General features: G+C 36.6%; 2 protein-coding genes across 2 annotated transcripts in view; both read right to left on the minus strand.

Moving 5' to 3' along the window:
• LOC117920676 (carotene epsilon-monooxygenase, chloroplastic-like) overlaps window positions 1-1,437 on the minus strand; it is a 9,468-nt gene extending 8,031 nt beyond the window's left edge. Inside the window, 3 exon segments of the mRNA XM_034838272.1 lie at window positions 7-29; window positions 123-194; window positions 321-1,437. Of these exon segments, the coding sequence (XP_034694163.1) occupies window positions 7-29; window positions 123-194; window positions 321-1,118 (893 nt within the window). The 5' untranslated portion in view covers window positions 1,119-1,437.
• Window positions 1,438-5,462: 4,025 nt separating this feature from the next.
• LOC117921356 (girdin-like) lies at window positions 5,463-16,454 on the minus strand. The gene is made up of 9 exons (XM_034839230.1): window positions 16,096-16,454; window positions 15,295-15,492; window positions 14,888-15,010; window positions 13,392-13,429; window positions 13,138-13,303; window positions 8,082-11,720; window positions 7,837-7,962; window positions 7,491-7,627; window positions 5,463-5,972 (listed from the first exon to the last, which is right to left on the minus strand). The coding sequence occupies exons 1-9, from the start codon at window positions 16,174-16,176 to the stop codon at window positions 5,738-5,740; spliced, it is 4,743 nt and encodes a 1,580-aa protein (XP_034695121.1). The 5' UTR covers window positions 16,177-16,454; the 3' UTR covers window positions 5,463-5,737.
• Window positions 16,455-17,099: the final 645 nt, after the last annotated feature.

Consider the following 17,099-nt stretch of genomic DNA (forward strand, 5'->3'; position numbering starts at 1 on the left):
TGGAGCTCGAATTGGGAAGGCAAAACAACCTACATTTATATAAGGAAAATAATAAATAAAGTCATTCACTCAAGTCACTGAACAACTCCGCATGCTGACTATGGAGTAATGAAACTACTCACTCTGCTTCCCTTGCACAAAGAACATGAGCACAAGATCCCATTGCCTTTGATAGTTCCCTGAAGCCTATAGCCCTACAATTCAAACATCACAATTTAGCCCCAAGCATGAAAACAAATTGTTATTTTCATGTAAAGCAGCTGATAAAGAAATAAAACAAATTAACATAGTTAAATAAACACCATTAGGTATGAATCTACCTTCTTTCTACCATCGTAAGTTACAGGGTATCCCTCCAGCATGCCAGTCTCGAGAAGATCCCTTATTGTCAAGGGAACCTTGTTCAAGGCAATCTTTTTTGACATTTTCAGTCCTAACTTCTTTGGACTTGTTAATGATCTTACCGCACCATTTGTCTTCTCGTCAACTCCTATGGCAACAGAATTGCAAAAATTATAGTCTGATTCCAAACTCTCCACAGTGTCCTCCTTCGATTTTAATGCTGATCTTGTAAACCGCTTTGGAAGTTTCTCCTCCACCGCAATATCTATCTCCTTGCTCTCATCGATCAGTTCTGCAGTTTGCAACTTCAGACTACCATCATTTGATTCGTCCTTGATTGAAGCTTTCTGGGATTGGCTCTTCGGCTCCTCTTCACAAATGGGCCCCACCAAATAGCCGCCCGTAGGTTTCTCCACGACAACAGGGTCATTCTCATCAGTTTTCTGCTCCTCATCGGTAGTGCTTTCATCATCTTTTGGCTCCTCCGCAATGGTTCTTCTCTCATCATTCTTGGACTCTTCCAAACGCTTCAGTCTCTTATTTCTAGAATACTGGATGACCCCATCCCATCGATTCTTGGTCTCGCGAATCCGATCACTAGAATCATTCCCCTCCAACTCATCATTCAAGGTCTTCAGCTTCTTATTACTCTCATTCCAAGCAACCCCATTGCAGTTAATAGTTTCATTCTGAGTCTGAGCCTTCGTCGACCGAGTCCGACCGATTAAACCGCATTGGGAATGAACCTCCAATGCAAAAGCTAACTCGCGTTTCATACCTTTCCAGAACCCAGAGACAACAAAACTGCGATATCCAAAACGGCGCAGAACAGAAACACTAATCGGGCCACAGATTTTCGATTAGACAAACCCAATCGATCGATTCGAAACCCTAACCCCTCGAGTTACCAGGATAAGTAGAAAAATTGAGGAAGGAGTCGTTGAAAAATCGGGTCCAGTGATGGGATTTTGGATTGAGAATGTGGGACTGGAACAATGTTTGTGAGAGATGGTGACTAGGGTTTTGGAGATTGGAAAGAAACGTAGTCAAGAGTGAAATCGAGGGGCCCAAGCAACCAGCGAATCAAAGAAAAGATATATGAAAGGGCAATGCGGCGGATCCTTAAATATATAAACCATGAAATTACAAAAATCGATGAAATAAAATAAAATTATTCCATTTCACATCGCCTAAAAAAATGGGATTGTCAATTTCTTCTCTTTTTCTTTTTACGTGTTATAAAATAATTATAATTAATATATTTTTTTATATAATTTAAAAACAATTTACAGTTGATTCAAACCTCTAATGTCGTCTTTCAGACTTTCACGTTCATTATTTTATTAATTTTTTATATCATATCCGCACAAGAAATTAAAACGGTATTTATAACGTCTTTTAACTAACTTCATGCAAAATTATTTTATTTATAAAATAGCTTTTTTTTTCCAAAAAATATTATTAAATTTTTTTTTTAATCCGTCCCGTTCGTATGAAAAATTAGTTAAGATCAGACAATACATAACGGTCTTTTTAACGGTTTTCTTTTAACCGTTTTCCTTATACTATTCGGGAAGAGGTGGGTCCATTTTTTTTGTCATCAGTAGCCAAAAAGGGCCTGGCAACGGGTATCACTAGCACAAGACTATGGATATTTAAACGTTCCTTTTTTTCTTTTTTTTTGAATATCGGTTAGTTTGGCGGGTAACATAATCAGGAAAATTATATATTATTATTAAATATGAAATGTCCATTTTAAAAAAGACCGAGTGAAATAATAATTTTTTTTTTCTATTTTAAAAAATCGAAGACATGGTTCCATGAGCGAGTGAAATAATCTGAAAAAAAATTATTATTTCAAATTTTAAAAGATATAGAATAGGTAAATACTTAATATAAAAAAGTTTGTATTATTTTTTATTTGAAAAAAAAAAAATCACACCTAAAATCATCTTATCTTATCACACCAATTATTAAGGAAAAGGAATGAAAAAAAGATAAAATTAGAACATAAAATAGAAGAACAAAATAATGAGACCCGGGATAATTAGGATGATAAAAATCTAATTTAATTAATATTTTCATAAATTAAGAGTAATTAAATATTAAAATATTTGATTTTTATAATTTAAAAATTAATATTTATTTTTTTTAATTTTAGGATATTTATTATTTTATTCTTTTTATAATTAAACAAATTTATAAAAAAACAGTAAAATTTATTAGATGAAATAACAACCAAACAAATAATATCTTTTTTTTCAATGATTTTTTTTTTTTGGCATAAACATCCTATATTAGATTAAATTTAATTTGAAAAATAGAGTGGAAAGGAGAATTTAAAATATGAAAATTTTAAAATTACTTACTATGACATTCTGTTTTTCGTTTTTTTTTTCTTTTTAACAAAATAATAAATAAATAAATAAATGGCTCCACGTGGATTTCAATTGTTATGGTTGGACTGGGTGAAGTCACCGGCATTAGAATTCTGTTGCTCTGGCTCTCTGCTTGCTATTGGAAATTTCAGAGATGATCTCCAAAAGTTGCCAGTCTATACAAACAATATGAAAAATGGATGAAAAAAATTACATAATTTACTAATTTAGTGATTAATTAGAACTATAACCCCAGATGACCACTAAGACGATGATCGTACATCCCTTCATAAACTTCACTTTGAAGTTTGGACCTGGCTGCTTTATGTTTAAATAATTTTTAATGCTATTTAATAATATGAATACAACCATTCAGCAGAGTCTTGATTTTGATTGGCTATGATCTCTAATTATTTTACCGTTTCTTTTTGTATTGGTTGATTATTTGTTGTACGCTAGAGATATTAGACCAAGATCAATCCAGTAATATAAATAATATAAATGCACAGGAAAGACACTACTAAAATTGGGTTTGACCCATGATAATCTTCATCTAATATGGGCATGAAAAAGATTCAAGATTTACCCAACTAATAGAACTGTAACCCAAGCATTACCCATACAACCAGACTGCAAGTCTGCAATTATAAACTTTGGCCAGAGGCCTACGTGCATTTATGATCAGCTGGCGAGGCACTCATGATTTTTCATGCTTAATTATAATTGCAATAGAAGAAAAGAAAGAAAAGAAACCAACATAATCTGACTCGCCCTTGTGAAAGTTTCCTCCAGCAGACTTAGCCCACTTCACATAGAAGCGAAGAGAGAGATTTGGAGGAAGCGAAAATGCCAAAGGATCGAAGTTGCCCTACACGAGAAACCGCCCTTCAGAAGGCGATTCAGTCCGAGTAGTCCCCATTTCTCCCACTGTCGTGAATCAACGAGCGTGGGGAAGGATATGCACACCTAAGAAAGACTGCGGCCACCATGGATAGGAGTGGATGTGACCACCCCCACCTGGTTGCTTTGAGGCATTGGTGGGGGTGGCTCCGTGGGGAGAAGATGAAGCTCAGGGTCACATGAGGGTACGGAGAGGGTTGATCAGGGAGGCCTGGTGTGTTGTTATAAGGATTTCTTGGTCATGGGAGCAATAAAAGGATGAGGTGACTTAAGTAGTAGTGTGTGGTCACTTTTGGTTAAAGGAGGCAAAAAGAAAGTAGGGTAGTGAAATGGGGACTGAAAGTTAGCATCTTCCAAGGGATATGCCATTGGCACCTCCACTGGCTCCACATCTCATGACAGCTCCCCTTTCCATTCTTTTTCCCTTCATTTCCTTTTCTTGCCCTACACTCTATACTCATTTCATCATTTGTTTATCTAATCAGGTATCATGCATTCCACCATACTAGTAGATGACCTGGCATGCCAGGTGGCAAAATCCCCCCCCCCCTTTTTTTGTCATTGGGACTTGTTCATGGGCAAGTGTTGAAATTCGTGTAATGATTTATGGTGAAAAATTAAGAAAAATGAGAAAAAAAAGAACACACAGATTTAATATGGTTCGATAAATTGTCTATATCCACGGAAATAGGAAAGAAGACTCTCACTGCTTATTAAATCAAATTAGATATATTAACCCTTAGAAATGAAATTTTAAAAATACTTCTGAATCATACCACAGGGTGTTGCCCCCCACACCCCCAACCTATCATTAATCACAACAATATAAATACAAGTCTGAATGCCACAACAATAGAAATACAAGTTTAAATGGCAAATATCGTCACTCTTTTCGCTCAAATATAAGTCACATGCTGCAATAGCAAGTCAAGCCAGTTGGACCAGATTCTGATGTGGTGTCAAGTCACGTGTATAAAAAGCGCTCTTTGGTGTCACCTACAGGAAAACATTTCCCAAGAAACACATAGCCTCTTATTTAAAGTTGGTTAAGCCTTTTTCTCCAGGCTTCTTTAACTTAATTTCCCTTGACCCAGTGAGATTTTATTTTCTTGGTGACACAAGCAGTATCATTTTGTTCGGTACTCTCTTTTGATTGCGTAATGCTTTTCTGAAGGTGCAGTTGCTCCTTGATGATCATGTAATCCTCCGTTTAGCCAAAAGTTGCTAGATACAGCTAAGGAGTAAAAAGGAAAAATATATATATATATATACCTGGGCAGCAGGGCTACGCAAGCAAGCTAGACAGATTTAATGGATGAATATCAGAAAAGATGACGAGCACAACTGACCCTTGGTCAATATATAAATAGCACGAGCCAAAATTTTATGAGGTTGGTGGCATATGCGGATCCTGGAACTACTGGAAGAATATTACTTGATGCGACAACCACCACTTTCCTCAAGCCATATTGCTTTACTGAGAATTTGCCTTCCAACATATACAACACTTTGGACCACAACAGAAATGAGCTGCTTTATGCATTACCACTAAAACAAAATATTGAATGGCTTTTCTCTAAGGTCAACCAACTCTACCTATCTTTGCAGAAACTGTGGACAGTGTTCAGGCCATTGGAATGGTCTAGAAGTGTGTCTAGACCTTTGATCATGACACTAGCAAATGAAATTAACTTATCGCCTGGTTTGCATGGGCGCCCGGTATTTCATCCATAGACATTCTTGTAGTAGTTCTATAGTTAGTTTCTATTAGCTTTCTGGTAAACACTATCTAACATACACAAGCCTGAACAATGGAAATGGTCACATAGAAATCAGATTATGTGAAGTCCCTTAACATTTTTGCACACATTATTCTCGGGTCGTCTAACATTGATAGTTTGATATGGCACATGCATGTTCATGTTATGCACCTTATATATATAATTGTTATTTTATTTACAAAGTAGTTTCCTTTGGCTAATACTACATTACACAAATCGCAAACCCTATTGTGAATCTGTGATGAATATGAGTGCAAAATGAAAATTGTGATACAACAAAAAAGATTCACCAAAAAAGCTGCACCTGGGATTTGGAGAAGATAAAAGGGAAAGGATTCATGAGAACCACCTCTTTCCATTCTTGGTGACCTTGAGCTTCATCACAAGTTCCTCACGCTGAGCTTCAACCTCTGCATATTTGAGGCTCATGTGGAAGTAGCGTTCACGAATGTCTCTTAACTCTGACTCTAGGGATGATTTTGTGCGTTCATATCTTTCTTTTGGTACTACTTCACCATCAGCTGTTGATTTCCTTGAAGCATCTGCAGGACCTTTTCGCCCATCAGACAACCTGAAAAGTAATCCAGGATTCTGTTAAAACAATGTACACTGGCCTGACATAGAGATGTGACAATTGATTTATCATTCACATTGGAATAGTTCATGTTGTCCGGCATTTGCTACCTTAATATGATGAAAGACATCTGAAGTTTTTATTTGCTTATTTTGGTATATCAATATTGTTTTTTTTTGCTATAATACCAGTGAAAACCTATCAAAGTTGATTAACAACTTCTCAGTTAATTTTCTGTTCCTCTGTATTTTATCTTAGCTTTTATCAACAAGTCAACATAAACCTCAGCTGATTCAAGCCCAAATGCTCCACTGTCATATTAAGAGAAACCAGAATGGTCCTTAATTTTTCACTATCTAGATTTCTGCATTCATAATCTTGTAGACTTTCACATCTTTCTTCACTACCTTCAATTCAGTATCTTGATGGTCACACTGTTGGTTCCTTTAGAGCCTTCCATATAGATTTATATGTTGCTTCCTCACAATTAGATCTTAACATAGAAAAATGATCACTACATATGATCTTCACAATATGGTCATGTAATCTTTCAGTTGGGTTCTTTAACAGTTGGGATGGGGGGGTTTATAGTTATTGTCCCACGTAATGACCTTTGCAATCAGCTAGTCCTCTGCATCCCTAACCCCATCATTTAAACACAAACAACTCCCATCTGGGGATAAGATGCAATATAGAAAACAATGGAGTGGGCAGAGTTCTACACAGAAACCCCAGATTTAAGTTCTTGAAGCAGGAGATGGATCAAAGTGAACCATTATTTCCCAATTTAAGTGATAGAGAAGGAAGGAATCAAAATAGGAAAGGTTCTGTCTCAAAGATCATTACTGGATGACAGCTTAGATGGCTGTCAATCATACAAGACATAACCAACCAAAAACAAACTAACAACCACAGGAGCAGCCAAAAACCACAAGATGTAAACCTAGATGTAATTCAAGGACTTGGTTTAGGATGTTTGGAAAAGAAAAAAATAATCATTTTCTATCATAACAAAAGTTGTTTCATAAACATTATTCTTCCTTTATTTAATTCTTAAAGAAATTTAATTCTTCAAATTTCTTTGGGATTTTCTCTATTTCATCCTTTTTAGTTTTTTATTTTTTATTTTTTTAAGTTAATTCTGTACTGACCACGATTAAACTCCTCCAAGCCTCTGATCATATAATCTAGAAAAAATTTAAATAAGCTGATATCTCTAGATTGGGACTATTATAAGGATATGAAGTAGAATTTTTTTGAAAAAAAAAAAAAAAAAATTGTTGACGTGTTTTGATTATCATCTATAGGCCAAAAATGAGAAATGCTAGATTTGGATATTGCCTCTTTTGGAAACCATTTATGTGTCCTGCTAAAATGTTCAGAATTAATAATAAGAGATCTAATGGCATACTAAATTTGGATATTGCCTCTTGAAGATAACTTTGTTGCTGTTAAGTGAAGGTTAGTTCTATCAATGATATATCCATAGCCAGAATATGTTCCACTTATACCCACCTTTTAAGCTGAACTTTATACTTTTTATTGGCCTCCAATGCCTCAGCAAGTTCATTCTCGAGCAACTGCACCTTTGAAACAGGATCAACTCCAACAGCATGAGAATTTTTATCTTGCAAGCCATTCTTTTCATCACCCTGAAATGAATAAAAAAAAAAATGAAAGAAGGGCAGAAGAAGCTTCAAAGAGTAAGAAGAACTCGCCTATGTTGAGAGGATTAATTTACAATCAAATACTGTCAAGCAGGATTCAACAGAGTACATGTGCAAAGGTAAAGATGTTACAAGGTTGGAGGGTCTATGTTAGCTCTGGAGGCAAAATAAAGTAGACAATTTAGATGTCTAACCTCTTGTTGATGTTGGGTGCTGTAGGTATTCTGTTGATCTTTCAAAAGTTCTCGTACTTGACCGGTCTTCGTGGATTGCTTCCTTCTATTATCACGATGTTGATTGGTGCTCTTTGCTGTTTCATTCTGCCCGATAAATCCAAGGTTAGAATTAAAGTCTATCAATATCTAAATCAACTCAACATACTATTAAAGATGAATTTCAATTTGAAGTTTTTATGTTTCCAAGGAAGAATGACACTAACCTTTGAGCTCATATGATTCACCTTGGCATTGGAGAGACCAGTAAATTTTTTACTGCTGGACTCGCTCCGACCTTGTTTCTCTTCCTTCATCAATTTCAGTTCCTCTTCAAGGGCTTCGGCTCTCTTCAGGCATTCATTCTTCTCCTCCTCAAGTTGTTCTACTTTTCGCTGAAATTGCCTGACTTCTCTCCTAATCCGGCTGAGCTCATTCTTCAGCTCAGCATCCTGAGCACAGAATGCCTCTCTTGCAGTTAAATCACCCTCCATGCGCAAAATCTTTTCTTCTAAGACAACTCGATTTAGTTTGCAGTCCTCTAATTCAGATGTGGACGTTTCCAAGCTAGAAATCTTCTCAATGAATGAAATCTTCTCTGCCTTGAGTTCTTCGTTATCTGCAGATATTAAATGCAATGAAGCTTCCATTTTTCCCCTTTCAAATTTAGCTGCATCAAACTCAGCCTTCAGAGCCAAAACTTCATCCTGAAGAGGTGCTAATTTCTGCAACTGAACCTTCAAACTAGCAGTTTCTTCCAGGAGTTGTTGGCGCTCATATTCAGAAACTGTAAGCTTTAGTTCAAGATCACTCAAAGTGGTCTTAAGTTTCTCTTCACTTGATCTATAATTTTCCAGCAACTTCAAATTTTTTTTGTGGTCAGCCATCAGCATTGAATGATTTTGTTTGGAAATAGAAAGGTCACTCGTCAAGCCTTGTACCTTTTCTTCAGATTCCAGTTGGACAATATAGAGCTCATTCTCAATCAATTTAACTTTGGACTGAACTTCTTGAAGCTCAGATTCAAGTTTAGCTTTATCTGCATGTAAGCTGGATGCTTCATAAACAGAATTGGATGTTATTCTCTCTCTTTCATCATGGGTTGCAGAAATTTGATTGTTTAGGTGTTCTACCTCTTTCTGAAGCTTCTCAACTTCTGCTGTCTTCTCCGAGTACCTCTGATTGAACAAGCTTTCCCCCAGAATAAGTTTCTCCTTCTGTTTCCTGTTTTCTTGAAGTAGAATATCTAATTCTGAAGTGAAGATTTTCTCTTTTGAAGCCATATCTTCAAGCATTGAAGAAAGATTTTCTTCTAAAACTTCTACTCTTTTGGAGCAATTGGCAAATCTTTTCTGTGATTCCCTCAATTTGGCCTCCAATAGAGTAGAGCGCTCATGCAACTCCAGTTTTTGCTTTCTCAACTCTCCGTTGGACTTCTGAAGAGAGCTGCACTCGTCAATGAGTCTCTCAGCAGTGGCCTTTAATTTAGGGTTTGCTCTTTTCAGGTAGTCACACTCTTCTTGAGCTTCTGACCATTTAGTTTGCATGTCCTGTAGTTTTTGTTCTATAACCACCTTTTGTGTCTCCATCTCAATTGCCAGTCTTCTGATCTCATCTTGGAAACTCGAGGCTACAGATTTAGAATTCTCTAGTTCCAGCTGGCAGGATGCTCTCTCATCTGTCAAATACCTTAGTTGAGCTTCCAAGCCTGATGTGCGTTCTGATAACTGAACATTCTCTAGTTCTAACTCAGATATATGGAGCTCTAGTTCACGCTTTCCATTCTCTAGCTCTGACATTTTCCTCCGAAGGATCCTGTTGGCAGAAACATGGGAATCCACACTGCTGCTAAGCACCATTAAATCATTTCGCAAATCATCCAAGCATTTGGAGGTAATATTACTTTCTCTCACCACAATTTCAATGTTTTCCTCCAGCTGAGTTTTTTCTTTTTGAAGCTCAGAAACCTGACTTTCTGATTCCCTTTGGGACTGTCTAAGGAGACCAATTTCCTCTTCCTTTGATAGCAGACAAGCTTCAAGCTTTATTAGCTCAGACTTTCTTTCTGTCAATTCCTTATCCAGATCTGTAACTTTAACTTCCAGTTCCATCTTTGAACTCTCAATTTCATGAATCGATCGATAAAGATTATTTTCCTTTACAATGTAGTCTTCCAGCTTCTTTTGGGCCTCTATAATTGTTCTGCTCCCATCCCTGATCTCAGCTTCATCATGTTTGCGAACTTCTTCACATTCAATTATCCTTGCTTCCAATAATCTGTTCAGTTCAACTAAACAGTTCATGATAGATTCCACATGGTCTCTGTGAGCAATCGCATCTACACTCTTCAAATCAACTAAGTTATCAATATCGCAGCCACATTCTTCATTTACATGAGAAGATACACCATACCATGGTTTCTTTATTTGAGACAGAGCCATCTGAAGCTGTTTAAATACTTCAGAAAAAATAGTTGATGTTCCAAAGGCAGCAAGCTGATCCTCCCCATGCACTTTCTTCTCCAGCTCTTGCTCCAGATGGCATATTTGGAGCTTAAGTTCACTCACTTCTGACTCAGAACTGGAATAAGATTTAGCCGGAACCTCAGTGGATGAAAAATCAAAGGATGCGCTTCCTCCCATGGATTTGCTTTTTGATTCCTTAAGCTTGAATAAGAGTTCCAGATTTTCATCTGTGAGCTCATTGCAATCTCTCTCTAGCTCCTCCAACTTTACTTTCAAGGCTTCAATTTCTTTGATCAGACTTTCATCACCTCCATTATTGGCAACCATTTGCTCTGAATTTGTTCCTTTGATAGACTCGGATAATCTTGCTTCCAAGTCGACGATTTCTTCTTCTTTAGCAGATAATTTGGATTTGTATCCTGTCTCAACATCCAAAATAGCCTGATTACTCAAACTCCGTTCATTCTCTAACTCATGGTTTTTGTCTTCCAAGGCTTGTTCCAGAAATCCCACCTTAACTTGTAAATTTTTCTCCGAATCCTGCAATTGTTGCAGCTGGAGTGCTACATCCTTGTTTTCTGCTAAACTCTCATGGATGGAGCTATCTGCATCATTGAGTTTCAACCGTAAAGCTGCAAGATCCTCTAGCTCAATTTTCTGCTTTTCTATCGTCAATTCCAGTTCCTGAAGGACAGAAACAAGCTCAATGTTTGACTCTTGACTTCTCCTCAACTGCAGAGCAAGATTTGCATTGGATTCTTTCTGAAATTTTATCTCATCCTCTAGTTCCTTTTGAATATGGGTTGCTCCTTCATCTTGAAATGTGGACTCCCCCATGGCTTGTTTCATCTCTGATTCCTCTAACAATATTTTCAGTTGATCAATTTCTTTCTTCAAAGCATCACGTTCTGAGTATGCTGCTGAAAGCTCCATATCCAAAGTTGCCTGGTTTTTTGACTGATCAGAGAACTCCTTCCTCAGGATTTCTAAATCAAGCATTAGCTTCTGCGAATTTCTTTCCCACATTTTTGCTTCTGCACGAAGCTCTTCTATTGTATCTTCTGCAGCTTCCAGAAGGTTTTTAGAAGAACCACCATTTGTCAAGGATGATGAGGCAATAACATTTGAAGCACTTAGAGCTATGTCTGGCGGAGGATTCTGAGAAAGATTTCCTGAACCCATTACCCTTGAATTAAATAATGAATGAATTGATTGAGGAGGATCTTCAAAGGTATATTTGTCGTGAGATGCACTAGTTTGGGAGCTGGTTGAGTCATCTCTTCCAGTGGGTTTGTTCCCATCACCATTCATGTTGTTTGCAGAGGAGAAACTTCCCCTTACTACAAATCCCCCAGCAGAGTCAAAGCTGTGATTGGAACCTGATGTGGAGAAACTTGTTTCCTGCAGGGAAGTGAGGATGTTATGTCAATTGCATAGTAACAACAAAGAATGATTAAAGTAATTAAGTAATGGCCTCTTTTGCATACACCATATGCACACCACAGCAGAAAATTAATAAATCCATATACAGAGCCCCCGATTACTGGGAGTATATATGAATATGATTTCATGGCTTGTACTCAAACATTTATAGGAAATTTATATATTTATGTCTTTTTTCTGCATCATAAGCCAGTTTAATAACTTGGGGCAAAGATTGCAGTTAAATTCCCTAAATGAGGCAGGAATGCTTGTTCGCCAACCAAGATTAATAGGATCAATTTGGAGATTGAAAGAAAAGATTTTAATGAACTCACACATTAGTTTTTCCTTAATCCTTTTGTTGTAGGGTATGTTCAGTGCTGAAAGAAGTCTATGTTTCAATGAAGAGTTCATTCAAAAAACAGTACAAGTTTTGACCAAATAGGATGGAATGCAACTGTAGAGAGCTATAGGAAGATAAAATGTGTAGGGCACTCCTCCCTATTAACATAATACAAATATATAACTACCTAGGAATTCCAATTGTGGTTCTATTCACTATTTAGGAGTTGGATTCAAGCTGTCTCCGGCTCCAGCTCTCAAGGAACAGCTGAAATGCGTGTTGTAGTGTGGTTTCTTCAAATTCCAATCTCCATAAGTTCCTGAGACCAATTTAGAGGCTTACAAGAGATTCCACCTTTATTTTCTTGAAAAATGTGTACAAGAAGGTGTATCAACATTTTTATAGTGGCGCCTGTTCTAAATTTTTTACTTTCTGCATTATTCTATAGTTATGATGTGTTGACGCTCAAGGACATGTTGTATCTGTTATGTTATGCAGTATATTTTTCTTTGAATATTGAAGCTAACATAACAATGCACCAAGGGGAGCAAATGGGCTGAGAAGTACATACATAGAAATAGAAAACACAGCAGAGGAGGATATCACAACAAACAGCATACTAAATCTATCAAATATTTCACAAGATGAGAGATCATCATTCAAAGTTTGCAGCACTATTCCACAAAGTAAAATGTGATTAACCTTATAAAATTCCTAGTAATTGTTAATGTGATTTAGCCATAAAGTAATTTTTTAGGAAAGTGAGACAATCGGTCTTGGTTCAGCTTATTAGATATTGACAAAGATATAGATTTTCAAGTTTGTAGATCACATGGCTCTAATTTTTTTTATGACTAAAGCAGTGGTTCAGACAATTCTAATGACATTGGACACATAATGTTGTCTTCTAAAATCATATCAGGCAAGAAAAATTATGCACAACTGACATGTTCTTGCATTGAGCATGAGCATAACAAAAGATGGGAAATCCACCATGTTTAAGTACAACAGAAGAGAGTTATACAACCAATGATGAGAGAAAAAGTGTCACACCCTACTCCCAAGTTCTCCAGGATGTGAGGCAGGGCCCAAGTCTTTACTAGAGGATGATCCTCCATTCTTTGCAGCATTATCAGACCCATCCAACTCTATATCTGTATCATGATTATCCACCTTTGGATCCTCTTCATGGGAATTTGTGTCTTTGGATTCCTCATCCCTAGAAAACATGCAGCAAAGCTTCCAAATGAAACGAACTAGTGGAAATTCAAACAAAGAATAAAGAAGCTTCAGCATCAAGAACAAACCTTTGTTTTATCCTTGGTGTTAAGCAATGAATTTTTACCTACAAATTAGACAGACAAGAAAAACAGAGTTAGAGCCAGAATGGCAGATCTGATGGCTTTTAGTAGTGGCAGTGCACTACCAAACAAGCTAATGCTAAAATACAAGGCCATAACTACAAAGTGAAAAAACCATCTGAGAGATGGAGAATAGTAATGACTGCTAACTAGCTATAGGCTTGAACTTCACATTGTCAGTTCAATAACTCTATTTCTCTATTAGTTACACCATCAGTAACTGCTTTTAACTTATTTTAAATAGAACTAGAAATTTGCTTAGTACTACTTGTGAATTTCCTTTCACTTTGCTTTGTGGATTCGAAGGCTTCTCCTCCTTTTCCTCTTCGACAACTTCTCTCCAAGTCAAGAATGGACTTCTTACATAATGAATTTCAAAATTTTCTGGTTGATCATGAGAATAACTCTCTAGATTTTAAAAAAAAAATATTTGGAAAAATTATGAACCATTGTCTCAATTCTAATGACTGGCAACTGCTAACAAAACAAAGCAAAGCATTGTTTTTACTGTTGCTAGATCACAGAAGGTTAGTGAAATATTCCACCACATTGCCTGCGTTTCACGTTACCTTCACAAGAGGAGAAGGGTATGTGAATGCAACACAGATTAAGGGCAGTCATAGAGTAGATGTGACCACAGAGAGTGGTGAACAAAGGTCTTGTTAAGACCCTAGTGGTTTGAAGGTTTTGATAAGTTTTGTCATACATTTGGGACATTTTTTAGATGCACCTTCCTTGGAAATATTCTTATTTCCATTTGTATCTATATCTCCTATATCCTTTAGGCATCAATCTCCCATCCTACATGAGTGTTTTGTGGGAATTAGGACTCATCCACTCTCCCCCACCATGACTTTTACATGGTGTTTTGGGGAACGCATGGTTGAGTATTCGACATTGACATGAAAATATGACTCAGTTTCTGTTATGAAGAATTGCAGATTAGTGATTGAAAAAACAACTAAAACATCACATGCCAAACTAATAGATATTTAACTATTAACCGCTTTAAGAGAGACTATCTTCCACATTTTTTTCCTTTTGGGTGGAAAAGCTCCTCGCAAAAATCATACTCCTCACTTAATGACAGACCATTTAGAATCTTCCATTTAAAATGCAGTCGAGGAAGCTCAAATAACTCAAATATAATCTTCCATAGAAACAAAGATATATGTATATGTGTGCATGCATATACATATAGAACAAGGAGAAAATTCTCTGAAATAAAATTTGACTCAATGGATTAAACTAGCCTCTACATCTCCTGTCCATTCAACATCTTGGAAATCACAGATAGAAAATCCTTGATCCTGCTACTCAATTCATTCTCAAACAAACCACTCTCAATTTCTAGTTGACTGCAATCAAATCTTCATAAGTAAATCCCTGATCTTTAAATTTTGTAATAATGGAAACATCACCAGCAGGAGTGTATGACTCACTTGTAAAATTGTCCCATGATTGCACTTCTTCAAAGGCAATGAAACTGAAACAGAGGCACTTGAACTCATGTAACTTGCCATATTGATGGTAGCCTCTCCAAGGATTCCAGATCTAGCTGATCCCTATAATAAGAAAGTCACTAGGAATTATAACAGTTCATTTAAAGAAAGCAAAGGATAATGAACAAAAAGAAAATCATTTCCTGGTCCATAGAGAATAAAACAACAATAATCATAATTGCCAATCTGTTATTTAAGTAGCGATAATCAGCAACGAGAGGATGTGCACATTGTACAGAGTTGACAATACTAAGACCCCTCAAGCGTTGTCTCCCATTACAAGGACAATTTGTCAAAGAAATGCATGGTTAGAACATAGAGTTGATGGGTAGTAACAACAATAATACCATGGAAACAACAAACTTGAAGAGAAACTCCTCCAGATCCTTCGAGTTATCCTCTTGGGAAATCCAAATTGATTCTGACAGGGTTTCTGTCCATTGACAATTTCCATTCCGTGTTGATGCTTTGCTCGACTTTGCAATTGATTTACCTGTTTCGACGGAGACAATAGATACAAAAAGTTTGTCCCACCCTTTTGGCACCTGTTACCACAAAATACTAGTAGTTAGCAGAAGGAGTGACAATTCAGCACATATCCTAGATACTCAATTCAGCCAAAGCCTTTCTTTGAACCAAATGGGGTTAGCTATACAATATCATTAATCTGATGGAAATAAATCCTCAGTCTATCACTTGGTTTGAAACAATTCCACCATTCAGCAGTAGATGATAGTTTTAAGTATTCAACCTCTTTAAGAATCTCAGAAGACTATGAAAAATTTCACAATCATAGTAGATAACATGCCATTATCTAATACTTAGATCAACCTCTCATGAACAAATCCGGCATATGAAATAAAAGATAGTTTTTCGGTCTTGCATAGTACGGAATTCAAAATTTTGACCAGAAAAATTTATAGCAGTTCGAGCAAATTCTGGGAAATCGTTAATGTGAAGTCTGTAAGGCATTGCAACATTTTCATGAAAATTATCAATGTTTTTGAACGAGAAAGTGCATTACAAGAAAGTAGAGCCTATGTTTAATTCCATCAAAGAAGGAAGAAGAGGAAAGAAAGGTAAAACGCTTGAAAAGGGCTTATATTCTCACGCATTTTCCTTCCTTTTCCACCAAACAGGGAGCGTACCTGAGTGGCCTGAAAGTTTGAGAATTTGAAATCAACCCTCTCCCCTGATTTAGCCGCCTTGCTCCTATGCAACCTGAACATTTTTTTTTTTTTAATTCCCTTTCTCTCTCCAAACTCTTACAAATTCAGAAAACAACCACCATTATCACAAACTCATCGCCTACTTAGTGGGAGAAACGAATGATGAAAGAATCGAGTGACAGAACCAAAGCAGAGGGAAGGGGAGGGAGAGAGTTAGCTAGCTGGTCATTATTGTAGGTTGTTGTTTTATTTTCGCACACTGCTTTTCCTTTTCTTTGGCGTCTCATTCATGTGTATGACAACGAGCGAGTATACACGAACAATGCACTCAAGGCAAATGCGGAAACAGCCGGCCCCATTTATAATTTTAAACCGGTGTGTATGTTCATCTCCAGCGTACATAAAGAGGTCATTACGTGTTCAAAATAAATTGCCTTATAAATCTATAATTCGACAAGAGAAAGGAAGAAAGAAGTGGGCCATCCCCCTCGGCATCATCGACACTGTGATATTCCCACGATTTTTTCCGATGTCTTCCATTCCTTCCGTTTGTTTTGTCTCCTACTCTACATTTTTCTATGGAATGTCCGACCGCTACACTCCTCTCCTAATTTACCCACCGCTTTGATTTGATTGATGGTCTTTTTTTTGGCTGTTGCCCCATTCATATTTCTTTATCTGCATCCAACCACACTTATCTTCACTTCTAATTAACAAACAAACATACAAAAGTTGAAGGTTTTGTATAAAATAATTCATAGATGATGTTACTTTCATTGTCTGCACCCAATTTTAATTTTTCGAATTGGTATGGAAATGACTACAAATTAAAATTATAACCATTCACAGTTATAATAGAAACAAAATCAAGATTGGGACTTAGTTTGATAATTTGATAGATGGTTCTGATAAAGTGCTTTATTTCATTTCAAAAGTTAGAAAAGAGTTTTCCAAAGAAGAGGAGGGACCTCCACAAGTTACAA

The sequence above is a fragment of the Vitis riparia genome, chromosome 8, assembly GCF_004353265.1.
Source record: "Vitis riparia cultivar Riparia Gloire de Montpellier isolate 1030 chromosome 8, EGFV_Vit.rip_1.0, whole genome shotgun sequence".
Lineage (NCBI taxonomy): Eukaryota > Viridiplantae > Streptophyta > Magnoliopsida > Vitales > Vitaceae > Vitis > Vitis riparia.

Excerpts from the sequence above, each read along its gene's own strand:
- LOC117921356 (XM_034839230.1), bottom strand. The coding sequence starts at position 16,176 with ATGTTCAGGTTGCATAGGAGCAAGGCGGCTAAATCAGGGGAGAGGGTT. Across the intron at positions 15,011-15,294 it reads TCAAGTTTGTTGTTTCCATG|GGATCAGCTAGATCTGGAAT; the intron begins GTATTATTGTTG and ends TTCTTATTATAG. Across the intron at positions 7,628-7,836 it reads GCACCCAACATCAACAAGAG|GGTGATGAAAAGAATGGCTT; the intron begins GTTAGACATCTA and ends TATTCATTTCAG.